Source organism: Melanotaenia boesemani, chromosome 24 (genome assembly GCF_017639745.1).
Source record: "Melanotaenia boesemani isolate fMelBoe1 chromosome 24, fMelBoe1.pri, whole genome shotgun sequence".
In the NCBI taxonomy this organism is placed as follows: Eukaryota; Metazoa; Chordata; class Actinopteri; order Atheriniformes; family Melanotaeniidae; genus Melanotaenia; species Melanotaenia boesemani.
Genome location: NC_055705.1, coordinates 15,439,970 through 15,466,615, shown reverse-complemented (window position 1 = coordinate 15,466,615; position 26,646 = coordinate 15,439,970). Strand labels below are relative to the sequence as shown.

The 26,646-nt window shown below is 38.3% G+C and overlaps 6 protein-coding genes across 8 annotated transcripts; 3 read left to right on the top strand and 3 right to left on the bottom strand.

The window, feature by feature from the left end:
- Positions 1 to 783: 783 nt before the first annotated feature.
- Positions 784 to 2,020, bottom strand: LOC121635846 (gamma-crystallin M3-like). The gene is made up of 3 exons (XM_041979204.1): positions 2,006 to 2,020; positions 1,614 to 1,862; positions 784 to 1,062 (listed from the first exon to the last, which is right to left on the bottom strand). The coding sequence occupies exons 1-3, from the start codon at positions 2,018 to 2,020 to the stop codon at positions 784 to 786; spliced, it is 543 nt and encodes a 180-aa protein (XP_041835138.1).
- A 636-nt stretch (positions 2,021 to 2,656) lies between these two features.
- LOC121635847 (gamma-crystallin M3-like) lies at positions 2,657 to 3,560 on the top strand. The gene is made up of 3 exons (XM_041979205.1): positions 2,657 to 2,665; positions 2,811 to 3,077; positions 3,282 to 3,560. The coding sequence occupies exons 1-3, from the start codon at positions 2,657 to 2,659 to the stop codon at positions 3,558 to 3,560; spliced, it is 555 nt and encodes a 184-aa protein (XP_041835139.1).
- A 1,738-nt stretch (positions 3,561 to 5,298) lies between these two features.
- Positions 5,299 to 6,304, top strand: LOC121635848 (gamma-crystallin M3-like). 2 transcript variants are annotated; one of them, XM_041979207.1, is made up of 3 exons: positions 5,299 to 5,312; positions 5,637 to 5,898; positions 6,032 to 6,304. In XM_041979207.1, exons 1-3 carry the CDS (start codon positions 5,299 to 5,301, stop codon positions 6,302 to 6,304), a joined length of 549 nt encoding a protein of 182 aa, XP_041835141.1. The 2 variants fall into 2 exon arrangements, with proteins under 2 accessions (XP_041835141.1, XP_041835142.1); XM_041979208.1 differs by lacking the exon at positions 5,299 to 5,312 and adding an exon at positions 5,431 to 5,442 and having other exon boundaries at positions 5,656 to 5,898.
- Positions 6,305 to 7,940: 1,636 nt separating this feature from the next.
- Positions 7,941 to 8,698, top strand: LOC121635835 (gamma-crystallin M2-like). Its single transcript, XM_041979191.1, has 3 exons — positions 7,941 to 7,949; positions 8,107 to 8,349; positions 8,429 to 8,698. Exons 1-3 carry the CDS (start codon positions 7,941 to 7,943, stop codon positions 8,696 to 8,698), a joined length of 522 nt encoding a protein of 173 aa, XP_041835125.1.
- A 303-nt stretch (positions 8,699 to 9,001) lies between these two features.
- Positions 9,002 to 10,186, bottom strand: LOC121635836 (gamma-crystallin M2-like). Its single transcript, XM_041979192.1, has 3 exons — positions 10,160 to 10,186; positions 9,832 to 10,074; positions 9,002 to 9,277 (listed from the first exon to the last, which is right to left on the bottom strand). The coding sequence occupies exons 1-3, from the start codon at positions 10,166 to 10,168 to the stop codon at positions 9,002 to 9,004; spliced, it is 528 nt and encodes a 175-aa protein (XP_041835126.1). The 5' UTR covers positions 10,169 to 10,186.
- A 3,021-nt stretch (positions 10,187 to 13,207) lies between these two features.
- Positions 13,208 to 16,839, bottom strand: LOC121635833 (protein boule-like). 2 transcript variants are annotated; one of them, XM_041979190.1, is made up of 11 exons: positions 16,645 to 16,839; positions 15,705 to 15,819; positions 15,414 to 15,505; positions 15,244 to 15,298; positions 15,061 to 15,130; positions 14,704 to 14,864; positions 14,463 to 14,534; positions 14,306 to 14,341; positions 14,000 to 14,116; positions 13,750 to 13,821; positions 13,208 to 13,641 (listed from the first exon to the last, which is right to left on the bottom strand). In XM_041979190.1, the coding sequence occupies exons 1-11, from the start codon at positions 16,674 to 16,676 to the stop codon at positions 13,513 to 13,515; spliced, it is 951 nt and encodes a 316-aa protein (XP_041835124.1). In that variant the 5' UTR covers positions 16,677 to 16,839; the 3' UTR covers positions 13,208 to 13,512. The 2 variants fall into 2 exon arrangements, with proteins under 2 accessions (XP_041835124.1, XP_041835123.1); XM_041979189.1 differs by having other exon boundaries at positions 15,705 to 15,851; positions 16,645 to 16,838.
- Positions 16,840 to 26,646: the final 9,807 nt, after the last annotated feature.

Here is a 26,646-nt window from a genome sequence, read left to right as displayed (position 1 = left end):
TTATGTGTTAGTTGTGAGGTCTGTTTAAAAAAAGTAAGAGGGCTACTGATCAGATGATAAATAAATCCCTTTATGAACATTAATACAAGAGGAATGTGTGTTTATAAAGGTAGAAAATGTTTATTTGCTCCTCAAAGTGCTATTTTAGGCAACACATGCACCATAAAGTCACCACTGAGGCTCATATATTAATGAAAAGAAAAAGCAGCATGCTCTTCTTCATTACTAAAGGACTTGGCTGTTTCAGACACATTCATTCATTGTGCAGTTTGTGGATCAGATTTTCATTCAAAAGAGCGTGTGAGGTACTTTTAAATCCTCTTCAGAGTATATTTATTCATTTTAGTGTCCTACTTCTTGCTCCACTTTAGTTTCCAGCTCATCAACTTGCAAGATTTCCATGCTTTTGGCCATGAACAGTTGGACATGGGGATAGCTTGCATGCCAGCCACTAAAAGTCCAGTGAATATCAAAATTTTTCCTTTCCTTTAAAACAGCTCTGCTATGTTGAGCACTTGGAGAGAAATGTCATAGATCAGTTGCTGTTACTTCCAAGTGTGTCCAGATGCTTGTGTTAAACTCATTTGAGTGCAAAAAGTCAGCAGCTAAACATTTTTAATGAAAGATATGACCTTCTTTCTTTCCAAATCTGTAGCATTAAATCATCTGCGAACGTTCCAGCATGGAGGAAACAGTTTACACAAGAATGAAAAGCAGGTATGACAATCATTGGTTGAATTATAGTTTGCTTTATTTTTCAGCCTGGTACATTCAGACTTTGAGCTAACAGGTGTCCATGATGCGCCTGATAGAGCTGAACCTCATTATGTTGTCCATCCCCATCTCTCTAAGGTTCCTGTACTCTCCAGGCCTCAGGTACAGCATCCTGCCTCTGTAGTTGGGCTGCTCGAACATCAGCCAGTGGCCTTCCATCACGTTACACGACTGGCATTCAGACATACGGAAGCGGTCCATCATGTTGTCGCAGTCATCCATCAACTCGTGCATCTGCCCTCCGAAGTTCTCCCTCTCATAGATCCTCAGTCTGAAGGGTCCGCGGTGCTTTGGAGGGAGAAATATTGAAGTCATGAACATGAAAATAAATATTAAACAGAAACATATACACATTCGGTGCGTGGATGGTGAGTCACTGGCTATGCCATTAGTATTATGAGTGGCAATAACTACAGCTCCTTACTGTTGGGTATTCTTAAAGACTTTAAGAAGGGATTAAAATGAGGTGATGATATTTCCATTTTATGTCCATTTCTTTAATGAAGTTTTGCATCTGACTTCATCTCACTTCTTTGTATTTCTTGCAGCATGACAGTTAAAAAAATTGCACCAAACTCAGCATCAGTGCATCTTCAACTTGTGGAAATTTGGGTGTAAATATTCCATGTTCAATTTCAGTATCTTACAGCCTTCCCCTGCAAATGTAGGAAACTCAGCTGAGCATAGCTATGAAAATGAAACTGAGTGGACTCTAAGTTTTGTTAGGACTGCTGATTCTTTGGATAACTTATGCAGCTTCTCATTTGCAAAATGTTTTTTTTTATGTGTTTAAGGTTCAGATTAAACAACTAAAATTCAAATAAAGTTCCTCCACCTACCATGGGGATCATGCGACAAGACCTGATGCAGTCGCTCGTGCTCATCCCCATCAGACGCTGGTTGTCTGGATACTCGCCCCTCCTCACCAGCATCTGGTGGCCAATAAAGTTGGGCTTCTCGTAGACCATGAAGAGGCCGCTCTCCACTCTGCAGGAGTTACACCTGCTCAGGTAGGAAGTGAGCTCCGGGCAGTCGCTGCTGGTCTCATAGGAGCGACCCTGGAAGTTCCTTTCCTCGTAGAATATGATCTGCAAAAAAAAAAAAAAAAAAAAAAACGGACAGGAAAGAATGAGAAACTGCACCTTAAAATATTCCACAGCTGTTTTAATGTTTGCAATATTAAAGCTTCATAATGTACCATTTCTTGAGTGTTTTGATAAATTTCACTTACCCTCCCCATGGCCATGATATTTGTGAGCTAATCTCAGATGTACAGCATCAACATCGACCCTTTTCCCTTTTTATACATTGCACACCGTTGTATTTCCACATGGCTTGTGCTGAAACCTTTGAGTCATCACTCTATATTGTGGCACGGAGCAGTACTATAGGATGGCAGATTTTACTGTATGTCAGAATCTGCAATACAGTTGCTACTTTGAATTGAATATTGGGTTTTATTCTTGCATTCAGCAATGTCAACTATTTAATTCATGTCTTTCTGCACAAATCTAGCGTGGACTTTCGATGCAGAGATGAGAGTAAGCTTTAACAGTATTCGACATAAAGAAGCAAACTGGAAGAACAACAGAGCAACAATCCTTCAGCCTTGAGTCATTTGAAAAAGAAATTGTGGTAAATAACAAGTCATTAGAAAATTTTCCTTCTGTTATGACTTGGCATGACCTTCCTGAACTACATTCAACATACAATAATAACTACTCAGGTGAACTGTAAAAAAAAAAAAAAAAAAATCACTGCAGACACGTGAACCTCATGATGAGTCATGATGTTTGAAACAAAGGTGTGTAAGGTGGTCTGTGACTGATGCTCTATATAAAAGTGGCATTGGTTGGCATCATCTGAAACTAAAACCGTCACCATGGGCAGGGTACTATATATTACATATATATATGTATATATCTCTATATATATTTATGTAAACTGTTGCAAAGATTTCTGATCCATGCAAATGGTAAATCCTCCTGTGCCAAAATAGCAGCAACTCACTAGTTTCTCATGTTTTCTTGCTGCAGATCATTTTCTACGAGGAAAGGAACTTCCAGGGTCGCTCCTTTGAGTGCAGCAGCGACTGCTCCGACATCCACATGCATCTGAACCGCTGCAACTCCTGCAGGGTTGATAGTGGGTGCTTCGTGGTGTATGACCGCCCCAACTTCATGGGGAACCAGGTCTTTTTGCGGAGAGGTGAGTATCCTGATTTTCAGCGCATGGGAAGCACGATGGGCATGATGGGTATGGCGATGATGGATACCATCCGGTCCTGTCGCATGATCCCCATGGTGAGACATTTTGGTGGTAGTTTCATGTTTTTATTCCTGTGTTTTTGTGTGTTTTTAACCATCTTGCAGGTACCTTTAGACACCGTTGTTCTGAAAGCTTAAAATTTATTAAATGACCTGTGCAAGCTTGGTGAGCCCAAAGGCCCAAAGCACTCAAGCTCCAAAATCAATGGGATGCCATCTTGTCTTCTCTTCCTCCAACAGCACAGAGGACAGTTCAGGATGAGGATCTATGAAAGAGAGAACTTCGGAGGTCAGATGCATGAGCTGATGGATGACTGCGAATCTCTCCAGGATCGATTTTACATGTCTGACTGCCAGTCCTGCAACGTGATGGATGGCCACTGGCTGATGTTCGAGCAGAACAGCTACAGAGGACGCATGATTTACTTGAGGCCTGGAGAGCACAGGAACCTCAGAGAGATGGGAGTGAGCAACATGATGAGAATAAGCTCCATCAGACGCATTATGGACATGTGCTGACTGCCATTCCATTCAGAAAAAACTTTAGAACAAAAATAAAAACATATTTTGAAGTATCTCTTTTGATTTCTTTAACTGTGGATCTGTGGAGACTGTATTTGTGAGGAAATGATTGTTGATGATAAGTTTTAGGTCACAATCTTCTTGGATATGCAGAAAATTAATATTATATAGTGGATTTTGATTGCATGCACATAAACAATCATTCAAAGAGAAAAAGATGCACAACACTTCAGCTAAATTAGAGATGCTGACCAATAAAATATTATATGTTTTGCTGATGTTTTAAAGCTTTTTTCATTTTCTTTGCAATACTTACCTGCATTCTAACAACAATCAGCATGTGTAACAGAAAACTTTGGTCTGCATATCTGTCCAACATGTTGTGTGTTCGGCTGTTTGTGAGAATTCATTAGAGGGGATTGTCTGTGTTAATGCAAGCCATATTTTTGTTCTAACTTTAACCAGCTCATGTTTTTAAAACCTAACTTCATCTTAGTAGTTTTTCATTTGTAAAAACAGCAAAGAATTTCCAACCTCTCTAACCTCTAAATGTTGACTGCAGCAGTGGATACATGACTATTTGACCAGATGCTGTGACATTGACACAACTTTTTAAGACATTAAGAAGCCAAATCATTAGATCGTTTAACTTTTGACATCTTAGAGATAAACTTTAAAAAAAAAACACATGAAGGGATCTCAATTAAGTGTGACAATTTAAAAGTGAGAAAAGTATTTTTTTATTTAATAATGGTAGAATTTTATACTAGTTTATACTAGACTATAATATAGTTATTACTCTAGCAAGATAATAACAAAGATCCTACAACGTAATCTTTTAAGTCTCAGCTGCAGAAAGAACACAAAGTGCAGAGTATGATTTGAGGGTAGTGCGAAATGAGAAGTTTGAGATGATGATGTTGCTAAAAATATCTGTGGGCAGTTGTTAAACTTGTTGAGCCACGACCCCCGAGATAACAAATTTTTGGTGTTTGCAACCTCAGCCATCCTTTAACCCTTTGATGCATAGTGCTTCTACTACAGTGGACATCTATTTAAAAGCTGTTTTCTAGTATATGCATGGGTGTGGGCGGTGTATTTGCAAATTAAACACTTCAGTGGACATTAGTGAGTCATCCAATACACTCACAGAAGAATAAATATATAATAAAATGTATTATATATAAATGTATTTTATATATACATACAATTACCAAGTTTGCCTCAGGGATAATCAGGAGAAGATAATGATAAAGCTTGGGTTAAATGTAAGACTTGAAAACTGTCAGAAGTGGCTTTCAGTGGATTATGTTTACTCATTTATTATTTATTTAGTAGCTCTTATTTTTTAATAACTTTGCTTCTCTCTCTCTCTCTCTCTCTCTCTCTCTCTCTCTATATATATATATATATATATATATATATATATATATATATTTTTTTTTTTTTTTGTTTTTTTTCTGGCTCTGGTGACCCCCAGTTTGGGAAAGGCTTGCCTAGAGTCTGTTGAACTTTTCAAGGGTGTTGTTATTGGGCATGGTACTTCCCATTCATGAATGGACAGTCTTATTTCTCCTATTAAAAGTCACATAATTTACCAAAAGTATATGAAACCTTAAAATAGCCTTACATTGTGCTAGAATTAAAATGATGCAGGCTATAAATCCAGTTTGCTTTGTAATGGAATCTGCCCTTCTACAGTTTAATCCGAATGCCTGCAGTGTTCACAGCTTTGATGTACAGTACAGGATAGTAGGGACTTCCATGATGCGCTGACTCAAGTATTTTATACAATCGAGAGGCAGATTCTTTTGATGTCACATGATGCATAAAAGGCAGCGCGCCAGTGGAAAGAACAACAGAAATCATGAGTGGAAAGGTAATGTAGGGCACAGATCTATGCTGCAGCCAATCCTATGTGATTCACACAGAACATCAGAATCAGTTCTGATTTTATACTGAATGTTTCTAAATGTTGCAGCACATACTGTCCATGTAACACAGTGAGCTTTGTGTGCTTCCTTCAAACAACTACAGAACTAGTTTACCATTTAACTTTTAAAAATGTTACACAATCTCTGTTTCTCTTCAGATCACCTTCTTCGAGGAGAGAAACTTCCAAGGCAGCTCGTATGAGTGCATCAGTGACTGCTCAGAGATTGCCTCTCACCTGAGCCGATGCAGCTCCTGCAGGGTGGAAAGTGGATCCTTCATGGTCTACGACCAGCCAAACTTCATGGGCCAGCAGTACCTCCTGACCCGGGGAGATTACCCCGAGTATCAGCAAGCCATCGGCTTCAGTGCCTGCATTCAGTCCTGCCGTCTTGTCCCTGCGGTAAATATATTATCAAGGTTTTGGGTGAAGGTTTTATAAACTGGATCCAAAGTTGATGGTCAACCTCAGCTCTCAGAAAAAAATACTTGCATCAACCACTGATTCTATGATTTCCTATGTTGCACTTCAACAGCACCAGGGACCCTTCAAGATGAGGATCTATGAGAAAGCGAACTTTGAAGGTCAGATGCACGAACTGACCAATGACTGCACCTCCATCCAGGACAGCTATCACATGTCGGACATGCAGTCCTGTAATGTGATGGATGGATACTGGTTGATGTTTGAGCATGGAAACTTCGAAGGCAGGATGTTTTATCTCCGGCCTGGAGAGTACAGAAACCTCAGAGAAGTCTGCAGAGATAACGGGAAAGTTAACTCGATCAGGCGCATCACAGAGTCTTAACTGTTTCATGACTTTTTCTGTAGTCAATAAGTTTTGCAGATGATTAGTTTAATAACTTGTCCAAGTGGAAAGCAAAAAAGAGGAGCCTTTTTATCCTGAAACTGTGATGTGTGGATTGTTTGCATGTAGTTTCAGTTGTGATGTACAATTCAGTGTGAATTTACCTCTTACACTTTGCGATGCGCACAATAAATTGACTGGCTGCACACTGGTGTTTTTTATTTTCTAACCAAACTTTGATAAATGAGAACTTGGCCCAGTCAGGGATACAAACATACATGCACAACCTGATCCAAATGTCTGAATATATGCATCAGAAATAATAAGATTGCACAGAAAATTCACATGCAGATGATAATCAAACAAAAATAGTCAATAGTCTGATATTAATTACAGCCTGACATGAATTAATAATTATTAACCTCAGATAAGAAGGTTGTTTTAAGGTGGGCAAAGTTTATATGAAGACAACTACCACTGCCACTCACTTTTAACAACCAAATATGCTTCCTTGTCAAATTTACTCGATATTTGTATTACATTTCTGTCAATACATAATATTAAAGAGGCTTGATTCTAATTTATCTTCCTTTCTTGTCTGTCAAAAAACAACAAATCCTGGAAAACCAGTCCAGTATTGAGATACTTAGATGTCTTCATGGAAGAGTTTACAGCAGTGACTATGTTGGCACTATATGTCAGATGCATGGGTCTGTGCATGCATGAGAATAAAATGAGGCATTACTTCTGCACAGGCTGCATGACAATAATTAGTAGTGATTTTAATTACCAAATACAATGCATATTTGTGCATTTGAGTTTTATTTTTATATGCACAGGTGTGTAGTTTATACCTTGTGATGCCACTGCTTTGTTTTTCTGCATTAAATCTGTCACATGCAGATTGAATTGAAATTACCTTCTGGAGCTTAGCCCATTGAGAATATGACAATGTGGGGATTGCAAACGAACAAAGTGGAGGTTGTCTGAAACAAGTTGTTGACATGCTGGCATGAAGAGAATATCATTCTGTTAATTGTTAGGGTTATAAAAGGTGGCTACTGCTGTGCACAGAGGCAGTTGCTCCAAGAAATTTGGATCGTAACATTAGGTTTAAGACTCACCGCAGCTTTTGACTGTCTTCAACTCCAAAATGTGCTGCAGTTATATTACATGTTAGCTTTTAAAATGGAGCCATAGTAGAATCAGTAAAGCTTTATTAATATATGAGTATTTATCTGCATTAACTTAAATGTGTAAAACTGTTCTCTGGTGTTCAAAGATAAATTTGTATGTAAATTGGTGTTGGGAAAATAAATTATGAGCTCTTGCAGTTTTCCACAGCTTTTTGTATCATTTCATTTTAGTAAAGCTTTATATTTGGAGATGTGTTCATTCTTTATTTATATTTATTAGTTCTCTGTAGATTTTATGTGCCGTCATCAAACAAATGCAACTGAGCTGCAGATCAAAGGAAATAGCTGATAGGCATTGTACAACACACAAAACAAAACAAAATAGTTTTCTATGAGAAAAAGCTGACCAGACCAGTCATTGTTCTGTCTCACAATGACATAGGTCACTGGTGGGTTATAAAGGCAGCCCTGCTACAGTGTGACAAAAGTTAGCCGGCACAATGGGCAAGGTAAGGCTGTCTGTTTTTGCAGGGTCTTGTTTGTGCTTCTGCATACATGCTTGGATTATTCAGATGGAATTGATGAAACTGAGGCATTTATTACATGTTGTAAAGTATGTACATTTTTATATGTATGTTTTAAAACCCTTCACTGGTGCTCCTGCAGATCATTTTCTATGAGGACAGGAACTTCGAGGGTCGCTCCTATGAGTGCAGCAGCGAATGCTCTGATCTGCACTCCCACTTCAGCCGCTGCAACTCAATCAGAGTGGACAGTGGTGACTGGATGGTCTATGAGAGACCCAACTATATGGGCTACCAGTATTTCTTAAGGAAGGGCGACTACGCAGATTACCAGCGTTGGATGGGATTCAATGACTGTGTGCGATCCTGCCGTATGATCCCCATGGTAACCCTCAGTCTGACAGGTTAAAACATATTTAATGTTTCACTTTCAAGAGGTTAATTATACTTCAACTTCTCTGCAGCACCAAGGCTCTCACAAAATGGTGATCTATGAGCGCCCAGAGTTCAGGGGCCAGATGATGGAGCTCACTGATGACTGCCCTTCCCTGTATGAACGCTTCCATTTCAATGACATCCACTCCTGCAATGTGATGGACGGCCACTGGATCTTCTATGAGCATCCCAACTACAGTGGGCGCCAGTACCTGATGCGTCCTGGTGAATACAGGCGGTTCCATGAGTGGGGAAGCATGAATACCAGGGTGGGATCCATCAAACGCATCACCTTGTGAGAAAACTGATGTCTGTGTGCTATCTATGTGAAGTTCCATCAATAAAGTCAATAAATCTAGCTGAAAAACAGTGTACTATCAACTGTCCCTTTATCTGTTCGATCAAATTCTGATAGGTGTGTTTAAAACATTGGATGTACGGGATCAGATTAAAGACTACTCTTTGAATACAGGAAAGAGAGAACAACTCAAGTTGCATACAGGATAAAAAGAAAACATCATTTGGACACAAACACACATACAAACTCATTTTAAGCCCAGCGTGTTTATTGAGAACAGACAAGAAGAACAAGGTTCAGATAATTAGTTAAAGTCGGTGATTCGCCTGAGCGAGCCGATCCTTGGACTGGCGCCTCCCCAGTCGCTGTATCTGCGGTACTCGCCAGGTCTCAGGTAGTAGGTCCTCCCCCTGTAGTTGGGCTGGTCATAGAGCAGCCAGTGGCCGTCGACCACGTTGCACGAGTTTATGTCAGACATACGGAAGCGATCCTGGACGTTGGGGCAATCGTCGCTGACTTCCTGCATTTGGCCGCCCATGTCTGGACGCTCATACAACCTGATTTTGTACGAACCACGGTGCTGCAGAGAGACAAATTCAGTCAGTTTTTGGTTTTTGTGCCACTTTTAGGCTTGGAGAAGTTGTATTTTTCTGACTATGAGCAAACAAACTAGTCTACTATATTTTCAGGATACACCAAGACTGACTGACAAAAGCCTTCTTATATAAAGACCTTCATCAAACAAACTTTTTTTATGCCACAAGGAGTTTAACCAGCAGTGTCTCAGTCATCAGTTAGGAGAAGATCCTAATTTATCTTCTAGAAGTAGTCCTTAAGACTATAAAACAAAGTTCTTTTAACTTGTTAGTATCATAATTTTGACTTAGGCTTTTTTAGTATAAGGGGACTGGGGTTTTATTACAGGTCTGAGGGATAAAATCTTTGGAGTTTTAAAGAAAAACCCCTCTTCCTTAGCTTTCTCTACCCCTTCTTCTTCCTAATTTTACCTCATGTGCTTCCTAAAGTTAGTTTGAATTATGTTTTGTAGCTTTTGTGCAGCAAACAACACATCATAGGCGAATATGTTAAGAATTTAAAAAAAAAAAAGCCTTTTTAAGCCAATCTGAGGCTTACCGTGGGAATCATGCGGCAGGAGCGAATGCAGTCATTGATGCCAATCATACGCTGGTTGTCAGAGTACTCCCCCCTGCGCAGGAAGTACTGGTGGCCCAGATAGTGAGGTCTCTCATACACCATGAAACAGCCGCTCTCCACCCGGATGGAGTTGCAGCGGTTAAAGTAAGGGTGCAGGTCGGCACAGTCACTCATGCACTCATGGTGCCGACCCTGGAAATTTCTGTCTTCGTAGAATATGATCTGCAAAAGGTTTGCCACAGAGGTGATAAATTATTACCTCCCTACGTGTTAAAACATAAAAATGGCAACACATAAATAAACTTACCTTTCCCATCGTGATATTTGTGGGGGCCAGACTGACACTCAACAGACGCTCTCTGCACCGCTGTCCTTTTATATAAAGTAGCTCTTTGATGGCACAGCATAAAGCATTGTCATCCAAATAGGTTTTATAACACAAATCTGGTTATGTATAGCGACACACCGCGGTGTGATGATGACTTTTTGTTGTCCAGTTTTCACATGTTCATCACTATTGATTAAAACACAACAGTGCTGGTGGTCCAGAGGTCACTGTTCACTGAAAGCAAAACAACAGCAGTTATTTTTTGTTATAACTGTAATGGTAAATCTGCTTTCTTTACACCCCAGGCTGAGTGTGCATGAGTTATAAATATAAACTGAGAGATGGATTGTATTTCTTGGTTTCCATGCTGGCTGTGATAGATGCAATCAACCACTGTGATCCAGACGGATGTGTTACAGAAATCTATTTAAAACTGATTCATTACTAAATGTAAATCACTACATTTAGCATTACAAATAGGATGCACACGAGTTAGCTTAACTAAGAAGGTACACTGACTTAACACTGTCTGCACTGACATTTGGATCAGCATGTTGGCTCTGCTGCAGGCACGACAAAGACTCTACGAGTATCACTCACAAAAACAAGCTGAACAACCTCTAAACGCAGTAATTCGTCCTTTAAAAGAACCAAAAGTTTTATGTTTGTGTTAATATAAAACAAGCATGGCCTTGCATTACTTCATGCTACTCTACCAGTGCACATCTGCATACATCTGATCACTGCTCTGCATTCATAATAAGCTTTGGAGGGATCATAAGAAACACTTTTCTGCTGTAAGTTTGCTACCATTTACAACCACTTTAAGCTTGGAAACCTGTTGCTTATGAACACCCTCCTCAATGAATATCAACCTGAAAATCCCTGAAACAAGAAACGCATCATTTGGCATTTTCTGTAAACACATTCGCAACCGATCTTAAGTTACTGACACAGTTCTTTCATCTTCAAAAAGGGCCACTGAATAGGACACAGTGGCTTGTTTGTTGGCCTTAAATGGGACTTTTAGATAAAAATCAGTATTTCCAAGGACATGAATAACGACTGAATCAAGTTGATATAGTGCACATTAGAAAGTGTTCATGTAGCATGTTTTTGTTTTTCTTGCTTTATAGTCTAAATCTGAATATTTGCAATGTTTTTGAACTTTTGCACATTAAATTGTTTAATTCAAGCATCTATTAAAGGCTTAAAAGTGTCTATAAAAAGCTACAAAGCGGCTGACAGAGACAAACAGTTGCTTTATAAACTTCGATCTAAGGTCACGAGACTCAGTCTTTTGTTATTTTAATAAGCTTGCAGTTGGTGTTTTTGCTCCTGTGCCAAGTTCTTTATCCCCTTCATACAGATAAAAACCCTGATTCATCAGTGCCAAGGGCCTAACTGGCACATTGTCGATCACACTGCTATATCATAGCATCCCCACAGACTTCTTTTAATTTTGTTTTTGAGGGTAGATGCTGTAAATAGTACACAGCAGTTTTATCAGAGATGCAATCAAACTGAATTATAGAAACTGTGTTCAAGATTTCTGCATCACGAGCCAAAAGATTTCAGATATTTAAACGTGTTCCATTTATTAACATAAAACAAGAGTCACTCAGAGTTGCTGCACAATGAGGTAAAACATGCACTAACATTCATTTTCAATTATTTTTAACTAAATCAATGTTGAAACAAAGCAAACAGTATCACAGAGCTAATATGCAGTAGAAGTCCTGAAGGAATATAAACAATCACCAAACAATTCTTGATGGTTATTTTGGTGTATACAGTTTACTTTGTGCTTAAATGGTAGAAAAACACTTTTTTTTTATTTTTAACTTCAATGAAATGCAAAACAAATGTAAAACAATGCAATATGACAAATAGCAATGGCAGAAAGGAACACTGACGTTAAATAATTATCCTTACCATTTTAGTGTTGAGTACTGTAACAACAAATAATGAAATAAAAAAATCTAATTTCAAGACAGTATTATTTGGGAAATGTCGATTTAACCCTAAAATATAAAAATCCTAAACATGAGCAGAGCACTATTTTCAGAGAAACATCACCTATAAAAGGATTATTTGTTACATCATAAAACTACTATAAACAAAGAAATCCAACTTTAATAAACTTTTATAATAACTTTTACACATTTATCTGCTCAAAAATCTGACCGACCTGTGAACTCTGATGGTGTTTTAACAGGATGATGGTTCACTTTCAGGTCAAAAACACGACCAGGCTAAGCGGCTGTTAAAGCAGGGTGCTGGAGGAAAAGGGCTCCCCCATGAGTTTAAAAAGACTCATCACTGCTCTGCCCCGTACATGTTCAAATATAACATGTTTTCAGACAAAATCTAGATCCAAAAACTCTCCAAGTAATCAGTTGACTCACAAGACACTAAATGGTCAAGTTGCTATGTGATCTGCGATGCTTCAGCAATAGTTTTCTATTTTTTGTTCTGTATTATTACCATTAAAGTCCAGGTTCAGCTTGAAAAAATGGTAGAAAATGTATTAAAACTATGCTTTAAAAGTAGCTGGATCAAGACCATTTTAAGAGCATTTAAAGCTGAAAGATTGAATCACTGATAAAACAGGTAAGTGACAACAAGATGCAGCCGTTCATTCAAACACAACAACTATAATGTGGTGAATCATTTCAGATCCTTCTCTATAAACTGAATCCATGGTTCTGCATGTACATAAAAAACAGAGCTGGCATGGGAGGAAATACAAAAACATGGATTCAGTGGCTGTGGCGCTTTGGCTGAGAGATTTCTGCTGTTCCAAAAACAGAAGAATTTAAAAAAACAAAATAAAACTGAAACGTCTTGGATGGACATTTGAAAGGTTTGAATACAACTAAGTTTTATCAAAAGCCAATTTGGTGATGCTTTACATTCAAATTAAGCTTTTCCCATGAAAATGTAAAGTTTCAGGAAAAAGGAAACATGATGGGGGCATGACATGACGCTGATGTAGCAGATTTCTGCCATAAATTTTTTGCATTTATTGAGTTCTATTAATATACAAGCTGTAAATCTGCATATATTTAGGGAACTGAAGCTGTTCTCTGTAGTTTATGAAGTTATCAGATTCAATATTGGATTTAATGAAGGCACATTGAGCCCTCTTCTGTTTTTCATGAGTTGATGTGGAACAAAATTGATGTAAAACAACCATTTTAACTCTAAGGCAGAACATAAAGCAGAGTAAACATCAGTCTGCTGCATTACCGTCTAACCACGAGGCCTTCAATGTGAGGCACAGAGTTATCAGCTGCTAGATTGTGTGACATGTCAACCTTGTCAAAAGTTTAGCCTACATGAGTTGCTGGGATGGTGTGAAACACAGTCGTATCTGGCACATAGTGGTGGTTCTTTTTGGGCATGTAGCTGTAGTACTTTGACTTCAGATGGACTTGTGGAGGAGGGAACATCAGGTTCTGTAGAGGAAAAGTCATAATATGAGTCAGTAAAGAAGAATCCAGTGAACATAATGGATCTTTTGTCTCCCTTTAGTGCAGCTTGGATCTATAGAAATGTTTGTTTACCTTGGTAGGGTCATGTTGCAGAATGATGGGCGCCATTCCCGGGTAAACCTGAGGCACTGCCGCGTCTACAAACTTTAAAAGAATAAGTGAGTGCTGATTCAAAACAATAATCCTCCTTAAACACTAATAAACCCTGCAGAATCTGGAAATGTTTCAGAAATCAAGTCCAGCAAAACAGGAATCTTCCACAAAAAGAAGCTGAACTTTTATCTTAATTTAACTCTCATGTTAATTTTTTAAGGATCTGTACCTCTAATGCTGTGTCCTTCATTCTAGGCACAGGAGGCTGGAAAGAGTCTCCATCAGCAGCCTGATACAGATACTCTGACTGGTGAGAGTACGCGACTGCACTGGATGGTATCGGCACCTGGAAAGAAAAAATAGAAAGTGTGTTATAGGGGACATATTAGGACCACATATCTCAATTAGTGAATGCCTACAGTGGATTTAGAAAATGTCCACCCTCTCTACCTATCTTTAACTGTAAATCATGTTGCATCAGTTCATGAAAAAAGGACCTAATGTCAAACAAAGTGCGTATCTGTATCTTACTGACCTGAACTGCATTCCACTGACACTGGTTTGGAACACTCTGTGGAGAAGGTGAGGCAGAAAACAGCAACCTTTTTTACTCTGGTTCAAACCCTGTCTGTGTGGATAAATAATTAGTGACATGTTGAGACACTTCTGAATCGCTACAAGGCCGAGCTGACCTGGTAGTGGTGATATGCTGGCTGCTGGTGAACTGGCTGATAAGACTGAGAGGCCACTAACTGGGGTGCAGGCTACAAGAAAACATTTAATCAGACAAAAAAAAAATACAAGTTTATGTTTTTAAAAAAATGAGCATTAGTCTTATAAACAATCTGGATTACACGATCTCAACATATGAAACAGACATGTTTTTAAAATGACAAATATGTGTACATGAGAGTATTATCAGTAAGTACTTACAGACCAGTGGTGGGCCTGAGGGTTCATGTTGGGGCAGTGGAAGTAGGCCACTCCATTATGGTAGGTGTAGGGATAACCTGTGGATGTGGTCAGGTAAAAAGTCCCACAGGACATCTGATAAGGTCTTGTAGGTTCAGGGTGGGCCAGTGGGGCAATTTTAACTGGAAATAGAGGGAAACCATAAAACTATGAAACTTAATATATATATATATATATATATATATATATATATATATATATATATATATATATATATTTGGATCATCTTCTGAGTTGAACTTTAATCTTAGAAAAAAATCATTTATAAAGATCATCACAATTAGTGAGTGGATTAATCTGTAAAATTTGGAACAATACCTGCAGTTTGATGCTTTCGGACAGCTTGGCCAATGCAGAGTTTCTTATCTTCAAAACAAATCCCATTAGCCTTTAATGAAGGAGTGAACAAAACAAATGTCCCATTAAACAAAATCTGGTTAAATAAACTACATTTTATATGTTCTGTAGTTACAAGATGCTATTATTTGGTGTTGTACTTACATTACTGAGAATTTTCAGTACGTCTTCTTGAGTTTCAAATGTAACAAACCCATATCTGTTCAAACAGGCAGAATTGAGAAAAATTATGTTTTAAGTGGCTAAAAATAAAACAAAAAACCCCTAACAAACTTGAAGTTGAAAGATAGACAAAGGAAGGATGGTAAACTTACCTCTTTGACATTCCAGAGCGATCAATGACAATCTTTACCTCTTTTACGGCACCATACTGTGAGAAGACACGCTCCAGGTCACTCTCATTAACCTTAAAACACACATAGGTATCAGAGGCTAGAGATCGCTGAAGATCACAGAAAGAAGCAGTGGTTTTGTACCAACAACCAGCAGAGGGCATATGTGAAACATGTTCTGGGTCCTATTTTCATTACATTTCAACTTATTTCTCTATTATCCAATATTCTGCACAACGCACATGTGAGACCGAACATCTTTGCAGATCTCACCTTATAGTCGATTCCCCCAACAAAAATTCTGTTAGGGATAACAGTGCCAAAAGGTGGTCGGGTCAGACGGTCAGCGTGATTTTCTGAAGGTAAAACATCAGGGGTGGAGGAGCTGCTGCCATTGTGAGATGAATGGTAGGATGAGAACTTGAAGGAAGACAAAGAATCATGGTGTAAGTTAGGATTTAAAGGCTAGACAGCTCCAACATCAATGTACTGGACTTTCCTCACAAAGGTTTTTAATTATGGAGTTTTTGTTTTTTTCTTACAACATGTGATGAAACTTGCCGCTGTATTCATTTTCAACATGTATACAAAGAATTTAACTTCATTTATCTGTCTGGCACACAAACCACAAAGCACAGATTGAGAGATATGTTTGATCTTTATGTATTTTTTTTCCCCCAATCCAAAGTTAAACAGTTGAAAAGCTTTCAAAGCAAATTTAAATCCAATAAAACATAAACAGAAAATGTTTTAGTCTTTTAAGTAAGAGAAAACTGACACACCTGCAACCTGCAGAAAAAACAAAACAGCAAACACAGTTAGCTTACTTTGAGATGAAAAAAAGCAATTGAAGTACCACTAAATATTCATATTTTTGTCCATATTTCGAATTATATATATATATATATATATATATATATATATATATATATAGTAGGTTTTGTTTTTAATCGTCGGCATCTGCACATTAAAAACTAATTTGGTAGTTTTATCCGAAATCCAGCTGTGACAACTGTTAATATGTTTTGCTCCAAAAGCACCAGTTTACCCAAACTACAACGTCTTCATGAACATGTTATAAATTATATTGACACTAAGACCAGTTACGTTTAACTATTCAGGGTAAAATAACAAGACGGTGTGAAGTAACTCAAGTTTAGCACTTTGCTAGCCGGCTAACAGGCTAGCAAAGTGTCCAGAACAGTTTACTCACCGTGTTTTGGTTTTCCACTTCCATGGCCACATTAATCTTGTTAATTTCCGTTTCTATAAACTTATTGTCTAAGATTAAACATGGCCACTTAAGGTTTGGTTACACTGCTTCATTGGTCGTCTCCAACGGTCTGACTCTTACCGTCGTGCCGCAGACTAGTCCCGTAGTAAGGGTTCAACGGAAACTTGAAGTAAAAAATAAAACGAATAAAAAGAAAAAGAAGAGAGAGAGAGAGAGAGAGAGAGAGAGAGAGAGAGAGAGAGAGAGAGAGAGAAATATAGTTATAGTTGTTATTATTATTGCCATTAATTTTTTTTTACACCGGTTAAAGAGAATTAATTGATTAAACGCAGTATCCGCAAGGTGGCGCTACAATAAGTAGTTAAATGAGAAAAAGTTGAAAATGAGATTTTTTCTTATTCAGTCACTAAAAATTATAGATGATTTTCAAAAGACGTTTTTAAAATCACAATTACTTACTTTTTTATTTTTTATTTTATTTTATTTATTTATTTATTTTTGTCAATTTCAACTTGCCAGTAACCACTAGAGTAAAGAGTAGAAAACCAGCAAGCTATCAAGAGAGTCACCTCTGGGGAGAGGGTAGGCATCATTTCAAGTAAGATCATTCAGCCTCCAGTAATCAACACAGAACTACAGGCCTCCATCCTTTATCCTCACAAGAACCACTGGAGCAGCGCCCCCCTGTGGGGTCTAGGTATTGGAATCACCAACAGGACAGGAAAACGTCACAAGCTTGTCCAGATGAACCATGGAAAGCAGGACTTATCAGCTGTACAGGCTGGATGGGTTTTCCTGTGGCTGCAGTCACTAGGATAAACAAAGGAATTTGAAGATGTGCAGGCATGGCGCTCACTAATCCCCAGTCCCTAGCTACCTAAAAGAGACATCTAGCCTCCCCTCCTTACTGTTGTGTAATCTAATAATTCGACTGTTCTCTTGTATGTTGAGACGGGACATACAGAGAACCAACACTGATGCATCAGTGCATGTGTGGAGCCCATAAAGTGAAGTCTTGATTTGTAACTGATGACTGAAAACTAAAATGCCAATTTGTTGTTTTTTAGATAACCTGTTGCAGCAGCTGAATGAACACGTTGGCAGCCAAACCACAAACGCCACAACCAATTCAATTATTGAAGTCCAGAGATACCTAGCAGAGAGAAACATTGCAAGATTCCAGGATCCTTTAAAATACTGGTAACACCAAACCCAAACCCCTCCTGGCTTTCCCTACAGGTTTTATGCACACCAGCCTCATCAGTGCCATGTGAGCAGCTGTTCTCTAAAGCAGGAGAACTTGCATTAAAAAAACGCAATCACTGCCAAGACATTGGAAAAACTTATTTTCTTGACTTAAAATATATGTATGTATGTATAGATAGATAGATAGATAGATAGATAGATAGATAGATAGATAGATAGATAGATAGATAGATAGTTTCAGCACAACACACCCACACTACAATCTTAAATGACCAATTGATACACGGACAAAGAGTGACTGGAAATTTGAATACATATTCATATTATAATGATCATAATCATATGCATTTATAACTTGGCAGGGGTTGCTTGTATTTAATTAGCTTAGTTTCGGATTGTGCAATGCTCCAGCACATTTCAGAGACTCATGGATGTGGTGCTGGCTGACCAGCAGTGGACCACTTGTTTGGTCTATTTAGATTTTCATTTTCAGAGTATGTATCATGTTTGGATGAAGTGTTGCTCAGGTCACACCAGGCAAATCTGAAGGTTAAACAATCTAAATGCAGTTTTTTTTTCTTCTCAGGTGCGGTACCTGGGTCATGTTGTTTGAGCTGATAGGGTTAGAGCAGATCCGGTTAAAGTTGGGGGAGTCTTGTCGTCAGACCGGGGCAGGATAGGTGAAACGATTTTATTTATATTCATGTTCATGTATATAAATAGCTGGGGATGTGGCTCAGTGGTAGAGCTCCTTCTTTGCATGTATGAGCTCATGGGTTCAATCCCAATCCGAGGTGGATGCATGCCAGTCTTCCCTGAGGGCCGGTCCCAAGCCCGGATAGATGCAGAGGGTTGCGTCAGGAAGGGCACCCGGCGTAAAATATGTGCCAAAGAAGTGTGTGAATACATCCTACAGCACTCTGCTTCCTCCTAATGACAAACGTGGGTCCCAACTTGCCTACGGCTGTGGTCCTTAAAGGGGTGGTGTAAGACTGAATCCCCCAATGTGCAGTGTGTAGTCTTGTGTGCTGTGCCTCTTTTAGGGTGTATGATTTTCTTTTTGTTTGCTGTGTTGGTGTGCAGGATGGTGAAGTAGCTGCCAAGCCTGCTGGAGTGCCCTTTCTGGCCTGCTTTCCCAAACATCTTCCATCCATCCATTATCTTGACCGCTTATTCCATTCCATTATTCAGTCCTTGGACCTCTTCTGTTCAACTTGTATATGCTCCCTTTGGGTCAAATATTACAGAACTATAGCATTAATTATCAAAGTTATGCAGATGATACACAACTTTATGTGTCTCTGTCACCAGATGACTGCAGTCCAATAGACTTAATGTGTCAGTGTCTGGAGCAAATAAACACCTGGATGAGGGAGAATTTTCTACAATTAAATGAAGACAAAACTGAGATTATTCTGTTTGGTAGCAAAGAGAAGAGGGTCAGCATTGGCAAACACCTGGAGACTCGGGCTTTTAAAATCACCAACCAAGTTTGTAACCTGGGAGTGTTGATAGACTCAGATCTGACTTTCAGCAGCCACATCAAAGCTGTCACTAAGACAGCTTTTTACCAGCTCAGAAACATCAACAGAATTAAAAGTTTAGTTTCCCAGAAAGACCAAGAGAAACTCATCCATGCATTCATCTCCAGTAGGCTGGATTACTGTAATGTTCTTTAACAGGACTCCCTAAAAAGAGCATTAAACATCTGCAGCTCATCCAAAACGCTGCTGCTAGAGTTTTAACCAGGACTAAGAGATCTGAACACATCACACCAGTTTTGAAATCTTAACACTGGCTTCCAGTCAGTCACAGAATAGATTTTAAAACCCTTCTGCTTGTTTACAAATCCCAGAATGGTTTAGGCCCAGAATACATCTGTGATATGTTCAGAGAATATAAACCTAGCAGAGCTCTTAGATCCAAAGACTCTGGTCAACTAGTCCAGGCCAGAGTCCAGACTAAACATGGAGAAGCAGCATTTAGCTGTTATACTGCAAACAAGTGGAACAAACTGCCAGTGGAGATTAAACTTTCCCCAAATGTAGACATTTTTAAATCTAGGTTAAAAACATTTCTTTTCTCATGTGCTTTATGCATGAAATCTGCACGGTAACTTTTTTTTTTTTTTAACTTATCTTGCTTTTAATCATTTTAATGTAATTTATTATTTTATTGTGATTATGTGTTGATTATGTGTTGATGCCTTTTACTATTCTAAATATCTGTAATATCTTTGTTTTATGTAAAGCACTTTGAATTGTCCTGTACATGAAATGTGCTATACAAATAAACTGCCTTGCCTTGCCTTGCCTTATGGGTCGCGGGTGAGCTGGAGCCTATCCCCAGCATTTTAGCAGGTGAGAGGCAGGGTACACCCTGGACAGGTCACCAGTCTGTCGCAGGGCCAACACAGATAGACAAACAACCATTCACACACACACTCTCTCCTAGGGAGAATTTTAGAATAACCAATTAACCTATCATTAACATATCTATTCCCTCTGAAACCGGACCAGACCGGGATTAACGAAGGTGGTGGCAGCTCAATACTCTGAACTCTGAACAAAAAATTATTACAATATCAGCTTGTTTTTCAATGTTCTTTTATGAGTCCAAAACAAAAAACTAAAATCAGGCTGTTTTTTTTATTATTTTTGATTTAAAGTTAAGGTTAGAAGAAATTAAACTAGATTTCTGTGACCCGAAAGCGGCTGCAGATTCTCTTTCTGCAAACTAGAACTGTTGCTTTTGGAGTTGGGGTTGCTCGCACTCTCCCAGCTGACCTCCATGCACAGCAGTCAGTACATCGGTGGCGCTTGGATTTTGTTGCTGCTTCAGGAGAGTCACTATGTTGGATCCTAACGCCTTTCTCCCTGAATGACCAACTGACCCTGAATGAGCCATATAGCTACAGTCTTTCTCAAACTGGGAGTCCCAAGGTAATTTCAAAGGGTCGCCAGATCATTGTAAAACAATATGGGCCACATTTATAATAAAAGGGAGCTTTTTACTGGGGCTGTTGCAAAGAGATTAATCTGTGAACTTAACGCCTTCGTTTTTTAACGAATCAACAAAAAAGTTCTTACTAATCCCATTTTCATGGTTTGAATTTGGCATTATTTCAGCATGAGGAACTGATTTTGGGTGCCTTGTCACAGTATTGAACCGAATCCACCAAAACCCACTTTACCCTCCTTATTTTTGAAGCTTCTGAAGGCTTTCATGCCTTACATTTAGAGGATGGCTGCAGGATGACCCGTCTGATATATCACACTATTAACCACTCAGTGGTCGCTTCTGTCATTCTGGTCCACACTCCTTACCAGTTGGTGGCGGTAATGCACCACATCACAGCATGCCCACCGCCAAGAAAACAACAAGAGGAAATAGTCATTTTATTTATTGTCTACATCAGTGGTTCCCAACCTGGGGTCCTGCACAAGGCGTCCCTGAGGGTTTGAAGATTAGAGCCATTGTGATTAATGTCCACAAATTGTCCCCAATTTAATAAATAAAAGTAAGGCTATATGTTGTTCATTTACCTTTGGCTTTATCAAAGGACAGGACTCAACCAGAATACATTATTTATGGCGAGAAGCAAATTTTTGAAAGCATTTTAGCATGTTGGGAACCACTGATCAACATAAAGACTGACTGTGACAGGGCGTGATGGAAGAATCCGAAAAACCTGTTGAACACCGATGTATGTTATGTTGGGGGTTATGGCTCAAAAGTTTGGAAACCACTGCGCTACCTCACTGAACCCATGCAATGTTATAATGCCACTTGGTCAACACAAGAAGCAAACAGGGACTTCTGGATCACAGAGTTAACAAATCAAACATAAAATTTAAATATAAAAGTCTCTTTCTGTCCATCCGTCTTTTTTATTGGCTTACTTTATTTACAACATTAACTTCAAATCTAAAGTGCAAAAACAGCCACTTTTATTGTTTTTTTAATTTTAGATTTCTAAGAAAATAATAAAAAACAAGCTGATTATGTCTTTTTTTATTTCTAATTTTGAATTAAGTATTAAATGAACAAATGATATACAGATCCCTCTTGATATAATTCATTCATTCATTCATTCATTCATTTTCTGTACCGTTTATTCCAATTCAGTGTCTTAGAAAATGAAGCCTACTTGTGGTTTGATTTTCATCCTGAGGAAACTCAAACTCTTGTTCAGTGTGACACATTGCTGCAGTACCACAATAACACCACAGAGGGGCGCCATTTCTCTGAAAAATAAAATCTTCCTGCTTTTAAATAAATAAACGAATTTTACATCCTGGAAAAAACTGTGAATCATGTTTTTTATTATTATTTTAATATATAAAATGCATGCTTTCAACTCAAATGTACATGTTTTAAAACGTGTGTTTTAAATTTTACTTTTCCTGCCACATTTGGAAACACCATAAGTGACCATTCACTCTGGGTTTATGATTATTGCACAAATCATGGCAGGAATGGCAGAGTCTGATTCATATAAAGAGGTCATGTCATCAACACATGTCCGATTTCCATTTAGGAGCACCTACAATGTTGGATTCAAACCTGCAGAAGCCATAATTTTTCAGGGATTTGTGACAAATACTCACATACTCCCTGTTTTCCCTCACACCACATCAAGAACACTGTACATAGCGTGCAGAGGGTCTTCAGCTGCAAGTTTTAAAGTCTTGTTTTAAAGTCAGCAATACAAGAAATGAACATCACACTACAAAAGCAGTAGGATTAACTTTTTTTTTCATTTCCAATGTGAATAAACCCACAAACAATGTTTAAATTCTTCTGTTTCAACAGAAAGCTCACAACATCCTGTCTCGAGCATCTTCCACCAACTTTCTTCAGATTGCTCACTCTCAACTGAGTTACCATTCACAGTTTATTTTAAATGCAGATCTTAGCAAATTTGATCGATTTTAAGAGTCGCAAGTCTTTTTGTTTTCCCTCAAAGATAAGAAATAGCAGCTGTCAGGCCAAACTTGTTGGCTGTTTGTGTTTTATGGGAAGGATGAATGCAATCAGTGCTGAGACTCAAAGAGTAAATTACAGACAAAGAAAGGAAGGAGGTCAAATATCAGGTCAGACACGCATGTCCCAATGAGAAAATGTCCATTTTACCTCAGTTGGTCAGCTAGTCAGACAGTCATGGAGACAGAGTTTGATGAAAAATGAGCCATAACAGAAGGGTTCAAGTCTGGCTCTGTAATTACTCTACAAATCTCTGATTTCCCCTCCTTCATCTTCAGACTATTTATAGCTTCTGCATTCCTCTTGGAGAATAAAATGATCTCTTTGAGACAGTACAATGCCAGAAATAACAGGTTTGGACAAACATTTGCTGAGGCGTGGTGGGCCTGGCTGACCATCGCTGAGTTCCACTGTGGTTTAAGTCTACTGTTTTTCCCCCCACGTCCATTTATTCATCTGTTATTCTAAATGGCAGCGGGTTCGCGGGGGGAGGCGAAGGGGGGCGGTGGTGAGTTAGATGTGCTGGTTCAATAAAAGAGCTTGGCTGACATCACTTTGCAGCATGGCAGAGTTTAGCTTTTTGTTTTGTTTTGTGTGATCTTATGAGAAAAAGTAAAAACACGCACCCTCAGGTCTGCAAACACTCAGGTGACTACAGGGCCCAGACCGCCCGCTTTGTGCTCCTTTTTGTTTATGCTTTAATCATATAGCTTCACTGGCAAATATGATCAACAAAAACATGTGGCTTTGAGTGAGAATAAGTCTAATCATATGTGTGTCTTTACATACCCTGTTTTTAGGTTGTCGGGGAAGCAAGGCTTCCTTGTTGATTGTGTTTCTTGTCAAATTTTGTGTATGGAAGAGATCAAAGATCAAATTTAGCATACGTGGTATATATACAGTATATATATACCCACATCCAGTTTATTCCACACATATTGATTACATGAAAACTGGTAAATGAATGAGTAGAAGCTTTAAAACTGCTTTGCAGTGTTGGTGTTTAAGTATATCTCTAGTTAAATATTTAGACTGATTAAACAGGCTGAAAGCAAATGTTGATGTAAATCTATGTAATTAGTTGTCTGTGTTCAGCCCTGGTACTGTTACAGTATTTCTCAACTGCTTGGAGAGACAAGTATAGTTTCAAATATGTTTTTTTTTTAATTTATCTAAACCATTCTAGTTTATGGTACTTCTTTTTATACAATTTATGTATTTATGAAGGTATGCATCTGCATCCCCAGATTTTTTATCTCAAAATGGTCCAAAGTTTGAAAACAGAGAAGCACAGGTGACAAAGCTTCACTATTCAACACTTAGTTTCACTAGACAAAGTAGATTTTTGTCCACTTTGAACTCTTTTTTTCCGAAGCAGAGCAAACTTAATGGAACGGTACAAAGACAATAAGGAGCGGCTCATTCCTGAGATATTTGATTGCCCCCAAGTGGCAGCAAAATGCTACAAAATCTAGCCTCATGCCCAACACAGATTGCACATAAAAGCAACATCCGTTGCAGCACAGAAGTTGCTGTCTTGATATATATTAATTTATACCAAGTGGCAATTACATTTGTACCTCACTTATACTGGTGAATGGCTATAGTTAGAAAAATATACATGTTTAGGGGTGAAAGATTTTATTAGTCATGGGTAATAGTTTCCATTGTGTCACAAAGACCCTGCCAGACAAACCTGCATTTGCCATCTTGTAATTTTTACTAGAATTGTGAGACAACTATGTTTTGTTGGAAGTGTATTTAGCGGTTTTAGACGTGGTTTTACTTTTCATGGCTAATGTGAGCTGTCCTGTGTTTAAATACAAAGTCTGGTTACTGTCAAAGCCTGTTCTTCTCAAAAAAGACTGGTGTAAACCATGTCTCCGCTGCGGCAGCTTTCACAAAACATTAGAAGATTTGAGATACACCAACGTGAAGAAGGTTTAAAATGTGTTTATGAAGAGCTGGATGTTTAACAATCCATTATAAGTGCCTACAAATAGCAAATCCAGACTTGCTGTCACACTGCATCTTGCAGAGATGATATGAGACAACAGTATATAAATCACTATTCATTTGTCCTCTATGAGAAAAACCCTGATTGAGAATAGTGATAAAGGGGGGACGTCAACAAATTAACATAATTTTTGGGAAAATAGGTCAGAGTAGTAGTTCTTCCAGATTTGACAGTGAGTGATCTCGGTTTCAATAAAGATATGAAACATTGAACTGTATGTGCTCTTATTTTGGGACTTATGTTTGGAATAACAGGATATCTAACTTTTGTATTATAGATATAGAAAAATCCCGTTAGAAAGTGTAACTTAACATCTACTATATGTTCAGTTTAGTCAGTGCATTATTTCCTTGTACAGTTAAGTTCCTGAGTCCTTTAATTAAACATTTCCAGGATCATTTTTATTCTGTTTGTAGTCCTGAAAGAAAAACATTGATCTTAATAGTGCCTGATATGTTACTTCAGCTCACACATGTAATGAAAGTTCATAATGTATTTGTGGAAGCAGATAAACACCATTTACTGCACGTCAGAAATGTACAAAAATAAAGAGAAAAATGATATAATTAGCCTTTTTCAGAGCACACATTTAAAGCATCAAAAAAGATCAAGAATTTGTGCTATTAATAATCTCAATGAGGAATTATTTTTATCAATTACACATGCAATATTCCTACTAATGATGTTGTAGCATGAATTATGATCCTTGTTAAAAACATTTAGAGCCAGTGTGGATATTTAAGCATCTGCTTCATGACGGCCAAAAAGTCCCTAAAAGGAAAAGTGTCAATCATGTTGTATCATATCCACACAAGGATCGTGTCCCTTTTCTGGCTTTTTCCAGTGGTTGTTTGCTCTTTTGTGAAAATGCTTCACCACGATGGTGTTGCATTCCACAGCAACACCCGATAATTTCTCTAAATGTAGACATATTATTTAGGGTTTTATATGCCGAGGCACTGGCTATAGTTAGTGGGTGTGCACACGCTGACCTATAATAAAGTCAAGTGAGCTCTGGCCAGTGAACTAAAAGTAAAGCCAAGTCTCCCCACTGTTGTTTTTTCCCTGTCTTAATTCTTTTAATGGATGTAGCAGGTAAATAATTGCACAATTCTGGGAATCTGCACATCAAGTGCGGTTTAATGACGTAAAGTCAATCCAGCTGAATCGGACTTTGTCATTAACCACAATCCCAAACTCACTATCACCCTGGGTGGCAGAGGACAGATTTACAGTGACACAAAATGGAAAACAATGTTTCACTGACCTCTTCTGCTTGGAAGCTGAAAGCAGTCACATACAGGGTACACTAGCAGTGATAGCAGTGATGCCACATTTAAAAATTACTGCATTGTATAAGGAAATAATCTAGTTGATATGCATCATATTTAATCTTCTCACCATCAAATATGTCTTGCAATAAAAAGTGAAATGCTGCATTGTTCCACAGAGTAAAACATTATGCTATGCTAAGGTATTTAAAATTGAGATGTCTTAATTTTTTTTGGCTTTATTTATTTTTAATGTGTAGCTTACATCTTTACACAGCGTTCAGCTTGGTCTGTCTAAGGGTGTGCCTCAAGGGTGAGTCTTGGGACTCCCTGATTGACACACTTAATTACACAGTTTGGCTTTTTTGGTAATAACAAATAATTTCCTCCACAGGATCATTTCTAAGAACTATTTGCATTAAGCCTACCAACATATCTATGCAAAGGATATTATTTATAGCTGTGCCAGATTTGTTAGACAGACATTTACAGTTTGTTGAT

Coding starts and splice junctions, on each gene's coding strand:
- LOC121635846 (XM_041979204.1), bottom strand. Junction 1,063..1,613: donor CTTGTCGCATGATCCCCATG/GTAGGTGGAGGA, acceptor CTCCCTCCAAAG/CACCGCGGACCCTTCAGACT.
- LOC121635847 (XM_041979205.1), top strand. Junction 3,078..3,281: donor CCTGTCGCATGATCCCCATG/GTGAGACATTTT, acceptor TTCCTCCAACAG/CACAGAGGACAGTTCAGGAT.
- LOC121635848 (XM_041979207.1), top strand. Junction 5,899..6,031: donor CCTGCCGTCTTGTCCCTGCG/GTAAATATATTA, acceptor GCACTTCAACAG/CACCAGGGACCCTTCAAGAT.
- LOC121635835 (XM_041979191.1), top strand. Junction 8,350..8,428: donor CCTGCCGTATGATCCCCATG/GTAACCCTCAGT, acceptor ACTTCTCTGCAG/CACCAAGGCTCTCACAAAAT.
- LOC121635836 (XM_041979192.1), bottom strand. Junction 9,278..9,831: donor CCTGCCGCATGATTCCCACG/GTAAGCCTCAGA, acceptor GTCTCTCTGCAG/CACCGTGGTTCGTACAAAAT.
- LOC121635833 (XM_041979189.1), bottom strand. CDS start 16,668: ATGGAAGTGGAAAACCAAAACACG. Junction 15,131..15,243: donor TACTGAAAATTCTCAGTAAT/GTAAGTACAACA, acceptor CCTTCATTAAAG/GCTAATGGGATTTGTTTTGA. Junction 13,642..13,749: donor TGCAACATGACCCTACCAAG/GTAAACAAACAT, acceptor TTTCCTCTACAG/AACCTGATGTTCCCTCCTCC.